This window comes from Tamandua tetradactyla, chromosome 21 (genome assembly GCF_023851605.1).
Source record: "Tamandua tetradactyla isolate mTamTet1 chromosome 21, mTamTet1.pri, whole genome shotgun sequence".
NCBI lineage: Eukaryota > Metazoa > Chordata > Mammalia > Pilosa > Myrmecophagidae > Tamandua > Tamandua tetradactyla.
In genome coordinates, this window is record NC_135347.1 from 16,055,927 (window position 1) to 16,071,442 (window position 15,516).

A 15,516-nucleotide genomic window follows, 5' to 3' on the forward strand; every position below is an offset into this window, starting at 1 on the left:
ATGACCCAGCAATACCATTGCTAGGTATCTACTCAAAGGACTTAAGGGCAAAGACACAAACGGACATTTGCACACCAATGTTTATAGCAGCGTTATTTACAATTGCAAAGAGATGGAAACAGCCAAAATCTCCATCAACAGAAGAATGGCTAAACAAACTGTGGTATATACATACGATGGAATATTATGCAGCTTTAAGACAAGATAAACTTATGAAGCATGTAATAACATGGATGGACCTAGAGAATATTATGCTGAGTGAGTCCAGCCAAAAACCTAAGGACAAATACTGTATGGTCCCACTGATGTGAACGGACATTCGAGAATAAACTTGAAAGATGTCATTGGTAACAGAGTCCAGCAGGAGTTAGAAACAGGGTAAGATAATGGGTAATTGAAGCTGAAGGGATACAGACTGTGCAACAGGACTAGATACAAAAACTCAAAAATGGACAGCACAATAATACCTAATTGTAAAGTAATCATGTTAAAACACTGAATGAAGCTGCATCTGAGCTATAGGGTTTTTTTGTTTGTTGTTTTTTTTTTTTACTATTATTACTACTTTTATTTCGTTTCTCTATATTAACATTCTATATCTTTTTCTGCTGTGTTGCTAGTTCCTCTAAACCGATGCAAATGTACTAAGAAACGATGATCATGCATCTATGTGATGATGTTAAGAATTACTGATTGCATATGTAGAATGGTATGATTTCTAAACGTTGTGTTAATTTCTTCTTTTTTTCCGTTAATAAAAAAAAAACTTATTAGAAAGCCATATTTATCAAAACAGCAGGTTACATGATTATATAAAGATATAACATTTACAATGTGATGGATTTTGAAAATCTTGTGTCTGATGCTCCCTTTATGCAGGGTATGGACAGATGAATAAAAAACTATGGATATAAATAAATAAATAATAGGGGGAACAAAGGGTAAAATAAATTGGGTAGATGGAAATATTAGTGGTCAACGAAAGGGAGGGCTAAAGTGTATGATATATATGAGATTTTTCTTTTTTATTTCTTTTTCTGGAGTGATGCAAATATCCTAAAAAATTATCATGGTGATAAATGCACAACTATATGATATATTGTGAGCCATTGACTGTACATCATGTATGGAATGTACGTGTGTGAAGATTTCTCAATAAAAATATTAAAAAAAAAAAAAAAACAGTGTGGTACTACTACAAGGACAGATAAAGACCAATGGAATTGAATTAAGAATTCAGAAATCAACTCATATTTATGGCCAACTGATTTTTGACAAGGGTGCCAAATCCACTCAGTGGGGAAAGAATAGTCTCTTTAACTAATGATGCTCGGAAAACTGGATAGAAAGAAATTATCTAAGCAAAATCAACCCAAAATCAATCAGAGATCTAAATATAAGAGTCAGAATTTTAAAATTCCAAGAAAATATGGCAAAGGAAGCATCTTTAAAGGACCGTGAGGTAGGCAATTGTTTCTTAGGCTTTACACCCAAAGCACAAGCAACCAAAGGAAAAATAGATAAATGGGACTTCACCAAAATTAAAAATTGTTACACCTTAAAGGACTTTATCATGAAAGTAAAACAACAACCTACACATTGGGAGAAGGTATTTAGAAACCATTTATCCTGATAAGGGTTTAATAAGCAGAATTTTAAAAGAAATTATTCAACACAACTATAATAAGATAAACAACCCATTTAAAAAAATGACTTAATATTTCTCCAAAGAAGACATACAAATAGCCAAAAGAAGCACATAAAAAAGATGCTCGATATCACTAGCTATTAAGGAAAGTAAATCAAAACCACAATGAGATACACTGAATACATATTAGTATGGCTACTATTTAAAAAAACAGAAAATTACAAGTGTTAGAGACGATGCAGAGAAATAGGAACACTCATTCACTGCTGGTAGCAATGTAAAATGGTGCAACCACTGTGGAAGACAGATTTGTGGTTCCTCAAAAATCTTAAGCAGAATTAACATATAATTCAGCAATCCCATTTCTAGGTATATACTCAAAAGAACTGAAAGCAGGAACTCAAACAGATAATTGCTTGCCAATGATCACAACAGTATTATTCACAATTTCCCAAATATGAAAGCAAACTTAGTGTCCGTTAACTGACAAATGGGCAAATAAAAGTGGTATATACATACAATGGAATATTATTCAGCTGTAAAAAGGAATGAAACTCTGATACATGGGATAACATGGACGAACCTGAAGACACAATGTTGAGTGAAATAAGTCAGATACTAAAGGACAAATATTGTTATGAAGTCACTGCTAAGAAATTATTAGAATAAGCAAACTCATAGAGTCAGAATCTAAAATATAGGTTACCAGGTTATAGGATTGGGGTAGCAAATGAAGAGTTAATGCTTAAATTGGACAATTTCTATTTGGGTTGATCATAAAGTTTTAATAATGCATAGTAGTAATGATAGCACAACAATGTGACTGTAGTTAACAGCACTAAATTATATATTTGAATGTGGTTAAAAAGGGAAATTTTAGGTTGGATATATGTTACCAGAATAAAACCTTAAAAATACAACTGTATAACACAGTGTACATGAATGTGAACAATGGACGACAGTCAACAGTATTGTTATTAAAATGTTCTTTCAAGAATTGTAAAAAATTACCACATTAATGCATGGTGTTGATTATAGGGTAGTGTACTGGAAATCTGTATCATGAACAATTTTTCTGTAAACCTACAATTCTCTAATTAAAAAAAAAAGACCTTAAGTACTTTTTGCTTAGGGAAAAAAGTCCATTGTAAATGAAATAAGCTTTTTGAAAACTTTCGTGCATAAAATAATTCTCAATAATGAGACTCTCAATGGAGATATCCAACTTATTGAGTACAAAGAAATAATACTATTTGTCAAGAAAGTATTTCTAGTACTCTCACTAATAATAAATTCAGTCACCAACACTTACTGAATACTCTAGTTGCTTTTATTAGTTTCATTTTGTAGATGAGGAAACAGGTTCAAAGAAGTGAACTAACTTATAATTGATCACGAAACTATGAGATGAGGTTTTTATCTATAGCTCAAGCTCTTAGCCATTTCACTGAAAACTCAAAATATTTGACTAATAGTGCTGGCCAGTTCTCCATTCAGTTTACCTGTTGCAAATTTAAATGGGTAAATTTTGGCATTCCTACCATATAAAATATGGTCTCCTAAATATTATTTAACACTATCTCTGTAGTACCTATTTAAAAAAAGTGAAAAACAGTAATTTAATTTATCTTCCCCTAGGCTTTGATGATCATACTATCAAAAAATATGTATCAAAACTTCACTGACGGATGGTGCAATGGTGGCCCAGTGGCAGAATTCTCGCCTGCCATGCCAGAGATCCAGGTTTAATTCCTTGGAGCCCGTCCATGATGAAAAAAAAACCTCACTGAGTTTAGACTTGACCTTCATATATTAATACAGACTTACTTGGAACAAAATGGTCAACAAATTTTTCAGATAACACATTTCTTAATTTTAGTGACACGTAAGCATTTAATCTTTCCTAAGTATGATAAAAGACAGGCTACAGGAAGATTGTCTTTACCTGCTTTCTAATCGGATCTGATACCCAATTGTTTGACCAATCCTTTCTCTTCTCTCTGCAGCAACTCTTTCAGCCACAGCAATAGCTGCTAATCGTCTTGGCTGAGTACAAAATATACGGCAAGGGATACCATTTTTGAAACAATCATCTAAAAGGAACTGAGGAATCTGAAACAAAAGTTTTTAAATATAAGATGACATTATATATCTAGAAAATTCAAGAAAAATTGACTGAAAAATCATTAGAACTTTAAAAGTTCTATAACATACACAAAAATAATCATAAAGAATGAACAACTTTCATGTAACTGGTAATAATCAGTCAGAAAATGTAATTTTAAAATATCTTGTTCAAAACAGAAACTGAAACAAAAATATCTAAAAACAAATTTATCAAGAAATATTTAAGGATTATATGAAGAAAACTATAAAATGCTGCTGAAAAACATTTGGCTTTCATAAATAAAGAAATGTTTCTCATATTCCTGGATGGGAATACTCAATATTATAAAAAATGTGAAATTTCCCCAAATTTATTTATTATTCTATAAAATTAATGAAATGCCAATCAAAATTATACTGGGATCTTTTTAAGTAGCAAGAAAGCATAAAGAAAACAAATATGTTCCATAACCCCAGGATTTTAGAAACTGTAAGAATAAAATTCAAACAGCTCAGAAAGACAGAAAGTAAGTAAAAATCTTTCTCCTCTAACACCACCCATGTCCTCTCCATAAAAATAACTACTGTTGGGTGGTGCAACAATGGCTTAGTGGCAGAATTCTTACCTGCCATACCAGAGACCTGGGTTTGATTCCCAGAGCCTGCCCATGCCAAAAGAGAAAAAGTAACTACTGTTAAATTCCTTATGAACTCTTTCAGGGATTAAAAAAAAAAAAAAAAAAACACTTATATGAATTAGTAATTTGTGTATATACATGTTTTTGTTTACACAACAGTGATTACTGTGCTTAATATGTATAATTTTCAGTTTTCATTTAACATATCAGATCTAATTCATTTTAACAGCTGCATATTCCACTTTATGGATGTGCTATAATTCAATACATCTGACTACATATTTAAATAATTTTCAGATTTTAAATTTGTTATTATTGATGTTGCTGTTTTAAACAATATTGCAGCAAACATTTATTTTTACATACCTTTGTAAATATAAATGTACTATAAATTATTAACCATGAAAATGCTCAGAGAACATTTTAATTTAGATAGAAATATTATCAAATTGCTCTCCAGAGCGATTTATATTTCTATCAGCAAAGTGCAAAGTGCTATTTTTCCAACACACACGCTAACATTAGGTATCAGCAATTTTTTTTTATTTCTGCCAATCTAATAGCTGAAAAATATAGCTGTTTTGATTTTCATTTCTTTAACTATGAGTAAGGGAGGGCATCTTTTCATAAATTTCTTAGCTTCTATAATTTTTTAACAACTTGACTAGTTCATTCAGAAGCATAAATATATAAGAACTACCAAGAAATGTTTAAAAAGAGTAGATAATGAAGAACAATAATATACTACATACTGCAAAACTACAAAAAGTAGATCCAGATACATAAGAAAAATTCCACATAAGACTTCCACTTGAAAGTCTTTGATCAAAAGTGACATCTTTGATCAAAAGTGACATCTTAAATAAAAGGAAAAAGGACAGATTATTATATAAACTATATTAGAATAACTAGATATTAAATGAAAGAAGAAAATTTGATCTCTCTCAGACATGATAAAGTAAAATAAATTCCCGATTCTTTTTAAACTACAAATATAAAAGCACTAGAATAAAATATTTATAGAAAAATATATTTTATAATCGTGGAGTAGGAAAAGCCTTTCTAAGCATGGCCCATAATCTAAAAGTCCTAAAAAAAAAAAAAAGATTGACATTTTGACTAATAAAAATGTAAAACTACTAAGCAAGTAAAGATACTATAAACAAAAACTAAAAGGCAAACAAAACAATGGGAAAACATATTTTTGAGATATCCAAGAGACAGCAGGTATCTATCCCTAACATAGAAAGCACTCTTCAAAAATAAATTCAGAAATGATTAAAGCAAAGACGGATAAAAATATGGAAATGACAGAATCAAATAGACAACAAGCAAATGAAAAGATACCCAACTCTCTAAGAATCAAGGAAATGCTTACTAAAACATTGCTTTTTGCTTATCAGATTGATAAAGGTAAAATACATCTCCATTGTTACCCAGGCTTTAGAGAAATGGGAAGCTTCAAAACTTTCAATACTTAATACAATAACTCTTTTTAGGGTGATTGGACTGTAATAACTAGTTTCTCTAGCTATTAAAATTTTAACTGCCATATCTTTGATATGCATTTCTACTTCTAGCATTTTATCTTATTGAAACACTCCCATAAATAAGCAAAGAAATAGCAGGACACAATTTAAGAAAATAAGTAGTAATACAGCCTGACTTATTCCTGCTCAGCATTTCCTAGCAGTATTAACTTGGGCAAGTTAACACCTGAAAGTTTCAGTTTTATTTTTTGTGAAAGGAAATATTAAGACCTACATGTCTTGGGATTATTAAGAGGTTTATATTATATTTCATAAGTTTAAATCTTTGTAAAATACCAGCACACAATAAACTATCATTATTGTCATTGTTACAAAAATGTTCAGAAATACTAAGCAATTGTTTAATGAGGTTTACTTCTGGGTATGATAAGAAAAAATATCCAATATCTGTTAAGAGAAAAATGCAAGACGCAAAATGCATGTATGATATTATCCCATGTTTATTTAAAAAAAATCAAACTTCAATATATCAATGCTATAAAGAGAACAAAAGCACCTCCCCCCCCAACCCCAAAGGAAAAACAGAAACATGTATTCTAAGTTTCTGGCAATATTGCAAGGGGAGAAAAGGTGGAAAGAGAATTAATAATCTTTCACTTTCTATGTAATATTTTCTATAATGTTTGAATTGTACATAATTAACATGAATAAGATAAAAAACTCAAAAATCACTGTAACTTCCTAGTAGAATTAAAAGCTAAATGGAGCCGGTTAATGATATTAACTAAAAACTTGAGATATTTATATTTCATAGAGCAGCAAATAATGTTTTATATAAATAAAACATTATCTATATTTCAAAATATGCTTTAAGGCCTAGAACAAGAAATCATTTTTTTCAGGTTTAAAACATTAGACTAATAGTTTCTTCTTGAAAAAAGCAGAGCATAATTAAATTCTCAAGAAGTAAAATGATAAGCCATAATTGTTAAAACAAACATTCATAATTCCAATATACAAATATCATTAGTAAGAACCTGTATTCAAATAATATAAATGAGAACATATTTCATTTTACAATCAAACACTCTCCATTAAATGTAATTTAACTGCTACAATTAAAGCCTGGTAGAAATACTTACTCCAATACTAAAGCAATTATAACAATCTAAGACATTTGGATAGATTCTTTGGAATGATTATGAAATTTTACTTAGCCAAAAAAGGGCTCAAGCTGAAGAAAAATCATATATTGTTTTCAGATAAAAAAGTTCATCATGTTTTTAATTATTTAGTTTTACAGACTCAAGTTTTAGGGATAAAGAGTTAAACTTCTGTGAAAATGGTTAAGTTCTACAAGTAAATAACTCTGAAAAGTTTGTAGTCAACCTCTCCTACCAGTTTGCTTATCTACTAAGTTCATTAAGCCAACGTATACAAACACAGGAAATCTTAGGACAATTGTGAAAGGAAATTTTTATTTGTCCATAAAAGAAAAGAAGAAAATTTATAACTATATTGACTATTACATATGAACCGCTAACAAAAGAAAAGTAATTTTGCTATTTTAACATGCTAAAAGTTATAGAATATAACCAAAAACAGATCACATCATCATGCCGTACTTACTTCCTGTCACCCTTGAGTGAAAGTTCATGATTAAGTTTTTTGATTCTAAAATCCAAGGGAAACCTGCCATATTTATTCTATTCTATAGCTAACTTTATATGTATGTTTGTTATTAATATTGTTTCAATTTAGCTGCTTTGTGCAAAACACTTTGTTAAGTATTTTGTATATATTATCTCTAAATCTCAACGTGAAAGGTAACAATTATTAGCCTAATTTTATAAATGAGGACACTGGCTAACAGAAGCTACAAAAGTAGCCTAAAACTTCACATACAATAAGTGAGTAAACGGGATTTGTACCCAAGTGCAAAGTTCTTCCATGATACCAAATCACCTCCTATACTTACTTGCTTAAGTGAAGGCCTAATGTACTCATTTAAAAATAAATAAATAATTTAAAATATTTCCTTTCTGCAAATTCTTAAAATGTACTCCCAGGATTAAGTTATTTCTGAAATAACGATAAGAAGAATAAGCAGAAATTTCTTTTTCTTTTTCTGTTTTTTTTTGTTGTTGTTGTTAAAACACACGTTGTAGGGCAGGCCACAGTGGCTCAGTGGCAGAGTTCTTGCCTGCCATGCCCAGGACCTGAGTTCGGTTCCCGGTACCCATGCAAATAAATAAATAAATATAAATAAATACATAAATAAAACATGTTGTAAATTTAATACAAAACTATAAAATGGGATAAAAAAAATTTTTCTTGTTTCATAAACAACAAAAAAAGAAACAAACCTGTGTGGTCTTTCCAGATCCAGTTTCCCCCACAATCAAAACTACTTTATTTTCTTTAATTATTTTAACAATTTCTTCTTGTTTCTCAAACACCGGCAAAGATTGCCTAAAAGAATCAAATTCAGATTCTCCTCTTTTTACTGGAATCTGAGGAATGCCATTGTTGAGTCGCCCACTGGTCTTGCTCATTTCCCGGTTTTCTTTGAAAAGGAATAAAAGAACAAAAAAATTATGGTCAACATTGAAAAAGGTATTAAAAATAGATAAGTAACTTCTAATCTTTTCAAATTCTTAAGAATCATATAATTCCTTTCAGGTGTTTCTTCTCTATTCAGCTTACATAAAGTTAACAAGTACTACCTTAAAGTGTTACAAATCAACACTTGAAAACATGCTACAAAAATTGCCGTATAATTAGGAGGTACATTTTTCAAAAGGATTTCTAGTACATAACATTTAAAAATGCTCAGAAATTAATCATTCAATTACCATTCTAAAAAACTAATTTTTGATATTCTAAAATGAATTCAAGCTCTAAGTTTCTATAAATAATATAACAAAAAATTAAAATTTCTTTAGGAAACATAATTAAAATATTAGTAGGAAACACAATGTGCATTATTCTTATGAAAACTTATGCAACCACAGGAAAACATGAAGAAAAAGGAAGAAAAAAGTTATAGATTTAAGATCATGTACTCAAACAGAATATGTATAAATATAAATCTATTAACACATTCCCTTAATAAGCATTTTAGCACACATTCACATTTAATTAAGCAGGCAAGAAAAAAAAGGATGCATAATTATATATTGTTCATATAGCTCAAAATGACTTTTTGAGCGAGTATTTAAAACTTAAAGCCCTTGATGTTTGCGATCATGTGTGTTCTACATTTGTAGACCTACTGCAAATGACAGAGATAATTATGCAAATTCAGTCACTACAAGTAATAAAATAATTTTCTCACTAAGGATGTTATTTTTCCAAATTGTAATGTTTCAATTTTATTTTTTTTTTTTGTATGCTATGCAGTGGGGGTCACATTTCATTCTTTGCCATGTGAATATCCTGTTATCACAACACCATTTGTTCAATGTCCTTTTTTTATCCAACTTCATTTTATAACCTAAATATATTATTTATCTACCTCTGAGCAAGATAATTTACTGAAGACTGCCCTTCTCTTTGCCAGAAGCTAAAGCCTCAATTCAAAGTCTCACTAGTGTGTCATGGCTGTGTGGCAGTGTAATAGAGGAAATCCAGGTTTTGGAGTCAAATCTCAGCTCTGCAGCTTAGTGGCTGGCTGAGTGGCCTTGAACAAATTATTTACTTCTCTGGGCCCCAATTTCTTCACCTGTGAAATAGGGAAAATTCTTACCTTGCAAGGGTTTCCATGAGACCCTATATAAGTGCTTAGCATACTGCCTAGCACTCAATAAGTGATAGCTACTACAATACCACTTTTTAAAAAAACCTTGGTTCAACTTTATAACATGCCTCAACACTGCATTTCATTAAAAAATTTTCACAACTCTTAATCATTTCTAACAAACTCTGTCAATTTCTTATTTCATCTTAATTTTTAAAAAGAAATCTATAAAGGAAAAGAACAGCCATTAAATAATAGGATAAACAAGGAAGCTCCCCAGAAAATACATACCAGCTTCAACTGCAAACACATTTCCTCTTTCTGTTTTAGGCAGAAGTTCAGTACGCTCTTTATTGGTCACAGGAAATCTTTGAATTAGGCTCCTAACAGCATGTTTTGTATTATGAGTCAAATTACAGGTCATCATTGCATGAGCTGTTTCTGATCCATCTCTCTTCTTCACAGTTAGGTATCTATTTGCTCCCTTTCTGAATATTAATAAAAATCATTTATTTACTATAAATATTCAACTTGTTCACATATGATGTATGCCTACTTAGAAAATATGTCTCAAGTAAAACATTAAAAAATCAAAATGCTTTGGGATAGGATATTGAATATGTCCCAAAAACCAATAAAAAGGGGTTTGGTGATAAAGTGGTGACAAGACCATTTTCAGTTAAAATCTGGAATGTTGCAAATTCTGTTTTAATTTAACAAAAAGGCTTACTTACCCATATGTGTTAAAATCTGTCTTGAGCAGGCTTTATGGTAGATGAAACATCACCAGTTAATGATATGCTAGGAAGCATACAGAGGAAAGAAAACCAATCTGAACAAAAGAACCTCGAAATGGTAATAAAAAGTTATGGTTCACTGTCCAGACTATGTTCCCTGAATGTTTCCAGAGTATGCTGGTAATGTCACACTCCCATGAAAACCTTTTGAGAGAGTCAAGTATAGTGATTACCAAAAAAAAGTATAGATCAGCATTATAACTATTTTCCTTATAACTATCTTCAAATACCTATTTAAAAAAAACTTTTCAAAGCTTTTCGCTTTAGCTTTCAACTGTAAGGTAATGATGATTTCTAATTGTTCTCAACTTATAGAAACAATGATGATTGTTTCTTCAATCAGTCTGGGACTAATCATAACTTTTATGACTTTTATAGCTCTAAGAATACTATATATAACGTCTGCACAGGAATTTCTCAGATGTATTTTGACTGATTTAATAATACACATCGATAATCTAGAAGTGTGGTATCAATTAAGAGACCAGGCTCTGGACACACAGACATAGCTTTAATCATAGCTCTACATTTACTACCTGAGGGACCATAAACAAATTATTTAATGGCCCTGAGCCTAAAATGATGATAATACCTACCTAAAAAAGCTATTCTTATGATTAAATGAGATAAGGCATGTAAAGAACAATATCTTTTAAAGAGTAAACACTAATAAAATAAAAATATTATTAAAATTAGTCACAAAAAAATTAATTTCTTATATTTTAAAACTATAGCCAAAATATTTCATAAACTTAACCATTTGTTAATGTCACTATCATATTATAGAAATGAGCAATACAGCCACAATACAATGACAATTACATGCATAATTATATATAATTTTCCTAATATTCATTAGCTTTTAAATTTTTCAATATCGTCACTGTCAGAATATTAAATTTGGTATTAATCTATAAAGATTTATCTGTCTAAATCTTCTAAACCTTGGCCTTTAATTTACCAAGATTTTTAATTTCTAGAAATTCTTTATTGAATGCTTTTGTAAATAATAAACTTTCTGTGGTGTCAACAGTACTTACTGTTGTTTAAAAGATGCCATGAAGATGAAATAATTAAAATTTAACCTGATCTAGAAATTTTAATTATTTTTATGGCAACAGGAAAATTACTGCTTTAAGGTCTGGGTCAAGATGGCGGCTTAACAATGTGCACATTTTAGTTCGCCCTCCAGAACAACTACTAAATAACCAGAAACAGTACAGAACAGCTCCTGGGGACACATCAGAGACAAGACACACAGCGTACCCCAGTCTGGACCAGCTGGACCCGCTGCGAGCCCCCACAGAACTGTGAGTTCCCAAAGCTGTAGTGGCCGGCGCCCCTCCCCCACAGGCTGCTTCTCAGAGGGGAAAGGAAAGGAACTTTACCAGCAGCAGGGACTGAGCACAATCAAACGCCAATTGTGGAATTAATTAATAAATTCTGACTACTAAAAATAGGACCCCAGCTTAGGTGAACCTGGTTAAAGTCGAGGTTGCTCATTTTTGCCCCAGTGCCAAGGGGGCAGGGCTGACAGAAAAAGGGGGAAAAAAAAGAAGGAAACAGAGGTTTTTGTGGCTGTGTTTCTACAAAGGCTTGACTGTCTTTGGATATAGCGGCAGGACTTCTCAGGCTGCAACTGCCCCAGGCATAGGCAGAAGTGAGCTCTTTTGGGGGCTTGTCTGGAGCCTGTGCCTTCCCCAGGGGAGGGGTGAAGCCCAACTCAAGTGGAATCCCTCCCTCAAGGAATTCAGAAACCAGGGCTTGGTAATTTGAAGCCATTAAAACCAGCCTATAACCTCTCCTCTGTCTCCACCACGCCCCAGCAAGGAGAGTCTGCCAAAGTTAAAGGTACCACATCATCTTAAGCTGGTGGGACCTGCGGGCAGACAAGAGCCACATACTAGGCAGGATAAGAAAAACAGAGCCCAGAGACTTCACAGGAAAGTCTTTCAACCTGCTGAGTCTCACCCTCAGGGAAAACCGATGCAGGTGACTCTTTCCTCCTGATAGGAGGCCAGTTTGGTCTGGGAAAATCCGGCTAGGGTCTATAATATCTAAGTAGACCCTCCTAACGGTTGGGGGGTAAAGGCACCATACAAACATGGCAAGAATGAAGAAAATCAGAACTGAAAGATTCTCCTCTGTTAAACAAAACTTAAGCTAGAGGTCCAGATAAAGCTGAACTGAATGTCAAAGAACAGATAGACTACAAATTCGTCCAGCAAGAAAACCCTAGGTAAGAGAAGTGAAAGCAATCTCCAGAATAAACTAATTAAGGTAATTAAATGCCTAGACGCCAGCAAAAAATAACAAATCACACTAGGAAAATTGAAAATATGGCCCAGTCAAAGGAACAAACCAACAATTCAAATGACATACAGGAGCTGAAACAATTAATTCAGAATATACAAACAGACATGGAAAACCTCATCAAAAACCAAATCAATGAACTGAAGAAGGATATAAAGAAGGCAAGGAATGAACAAAAAGAAAAAATCGAAAGTCTGAAAAAACAAATCACAGAACTCATGGGAATGAAAGGCATGGTAGAAGAGATGAAAAAAACAATGGAAACCTACAATGGTAGATTTCGAGAAACAGAACATAGGATTTCTGAACTGGAGGATGGAAAATCTGAAATCCGGCAAGAAAAAGAAAACATAGGGAAAAAAACGGAAAACTATGGGACTCAGGGAATTGAAAGACAATATGAAGCTCACAAATATACGTGTTGTGGGTGTCCCAGAAGAAGAAGAGAAGGGAAACGGAGGAGAAAAACTAATTGAGGAAATTATCACTGAAAATTTCCCAACTCTTATGAAAGACTTAAAATTACAGATCAACAAAGTGCAGCATACCCCAAAGAGAACAGATCCAAATAAGCATACTCCAAGACAGTTACCAATCAGAATGTCAGAGGTCAAAGAGAAAGAGAGAATCTTGAAAGCAGCAAGAGAAAAGCAATCCATCACATACAAGGGAAGCCCAATAAGACTATGCACAGATCTCTCAGCAGAAACCTTGGAGGCAAGAAGACAGTGGGATGATATATTTAAATTATTAAAAGAGATAAACTGCCAACCAAGAATTCTATACCCAGCAAAACTGTCCTTCAAAAATGAGGGAGAAATGAAAACATTTTCAGACAAAAAATCACTGAGAGAATTTGTGATCAAGAGACCAGCTCTGCAAGAAATACTAAAGGGAACACTAGAGACAGATACGAAAAGACAGAAGAGAGAGGTGTGGATAAGAGTGTAGAAAGGAAGACTATGAGTAAAGGTAAAAAGAAGGAAAATTAGATATGACATATAAAATCCAGAAGTCAAAATAGTAGAAGAAAGTACTACCCATGCAGTAATAACACTAAATGTTAATGGATTAAACTCCCCAATCAAAAGACATAGTTTGGCAGAATGGATTAAAAAACAGGACCCATCTATATGCTGTCTCTACTCAAAGGACATGAGGGCAGGGACACAAATGGACATTTACACACCAATGTTTATAGCAGCATTATTTACAATTACCAAGAGATGGAAGCGGTCAAAATTTCCATCAAGAGACGGTTGGCTAAACAAACTGTGGCATTTACATAAGATGGAATATTATACATCTGTAAGACAGAATAAAGTTATGAAGTATGTAACAACATGAATGGACCTTAAGGACTTTATGCTGAGTGCGATTAGCCAGAAACAAAAGGACAAATACTGTATGGTCTCACTGATATGAACTGATATTAGTAAATAAACTTGAAATATTTCATTGGTAACAGAGACCATCAGGAGATAGAAATAGGGTAAGATATTGGGTAATTGGAGCTGAAGGGATACAGATCGTGCAACAGGAATGAATATAAAAACTCAGAAATGGACAGCACAATATTACCTAACTGTAATACAATTATGTTAAAACACTGAATGAAGCTGCATATTAGAATGATAGAGGGAGGAGGGCTGGGGCATAAATGAAATCACAAAGAAAGATAGATGATAAAGATTGAGATGGTATAATCTAGGAATGCCTAGAATGTATAACGATAGTGACCAAATGTACAAATTTAAAAAATGTTTTTGCATGAGGAAGAACAAAAGAATGTCATTACTGCAGTGTGCTGAAAATAAAGGTAATTAATATTTTCAAATTTCAACTTATGTGTGAGACTAAAGCAAAAACTGTTTATTTGGTACAAATTTATACTTTGACTAGTGTATCTCCTAATATAACTTATGTAGATAGTTGAACACCTTAAGTACATGGAACTTTGTATAGGACGTGAGATTTTGTTGGTTTGTCCAGAGTTATGCCCTGATGAATCCCAGAGTGACTTGGTCAGGGAGTGGAAAAGTATTTGCAAAGTCCCCTTCAGGAAATGGTGAGAATGGGGGAAAACTTAACTTCCCCAAGTTGAATGCTTGATATTCTCACAAGCAGTGTGGACAATCAAAGCTATAGGTTGAGCCCACAGTCTTGGGGTTTGTTCATATGAAACTTAACCCCACAGGGGATAGGTCAAGCCTACTTAAAATTAGGCCTAAGAGTCATCCCCAAGAGAACCTCTTTTGTTGCTCAGATGTGGTGTGTTAGATTCAGTTGTCAACTTGGCCAGGTGAGCATACCTAGTCTTGTTGCTGCAGACATAAGCCAATGGTACGTGAACCTCATCTGTTGCTAATTACATCTGCAGTCGGCTAGGAAGCGTGTCTGCTGCAATGAGTGACCTTTGACTTAATTGGCTGGTGCTTAAATGAGAGATCTCAACGTAGCACAGCCTAGCAGCTTGGCATTCCTCATCTCAGCACTCACAGCTCAGCCCAGGCCTTTGGAGATGCAGAAAGAAGTCACCCCGGGGAAAGTTGTTGGAACCCAGGGGCCTGGAGAGAAGACCAGCAGAGACCATCCTGTGCCTTCCACGTAAGAAAGAACCTCAGTGGAAAGTTAGCTGCCTTTCCTCTGAAGAACAAACAAAATAAATCCCCTTTTATTAAAAGTCAATCCGTCTCTGGTGTGTTGCATTCCAGCAGCTAGCAAACTAGAACATGTGGCCTCTCTCTCCAGCCAACACAGTAAGCAAACTCACCACCCTCCCCCT

The 15,516-nt window shown here is 33.0% G+C and overlaps 1 protein-coding gene across 6 annotated transcripts in view; it reads right to left on the bottom strand.

Moving 5' to 3' along the window:
* Positions 1 to 15,516, bottom strand: part of YTHDC2 (YTH N6-methyladenosine RNA binding protein C2) — a 156,391-nt gene that overhangs the window by 91,196 nt on the left and 49,679 nt on the right. For 5 of the 6 annotated variants that reach the window (XM_077138925.1, XM_077138927.1, XM_077138926.1 and 2 more), the window contains 3 exons: positions 9,913 to 10,109; positions 8,249 to 8,448; positions 3,594 to 3,760 (listed from right to left, as the gene is read on the bottom strand). In XM_077138925.1, the coding sequence (XP_076995040.1) occupies positions 3,594 to 3,760; positions 8,249 to 8,448; positions 9,913 to 10,109 (564 nt within the window). Of the gene's footprint in view, positions 1 to 3,593; positions 3,761 to 8,248; positions 8,449 to 9,912; positions 10,110 to 15,516 lie in introns of those variants that run through there. The other variant, XM_077138930.1, reaches the window with a different exon arrangement.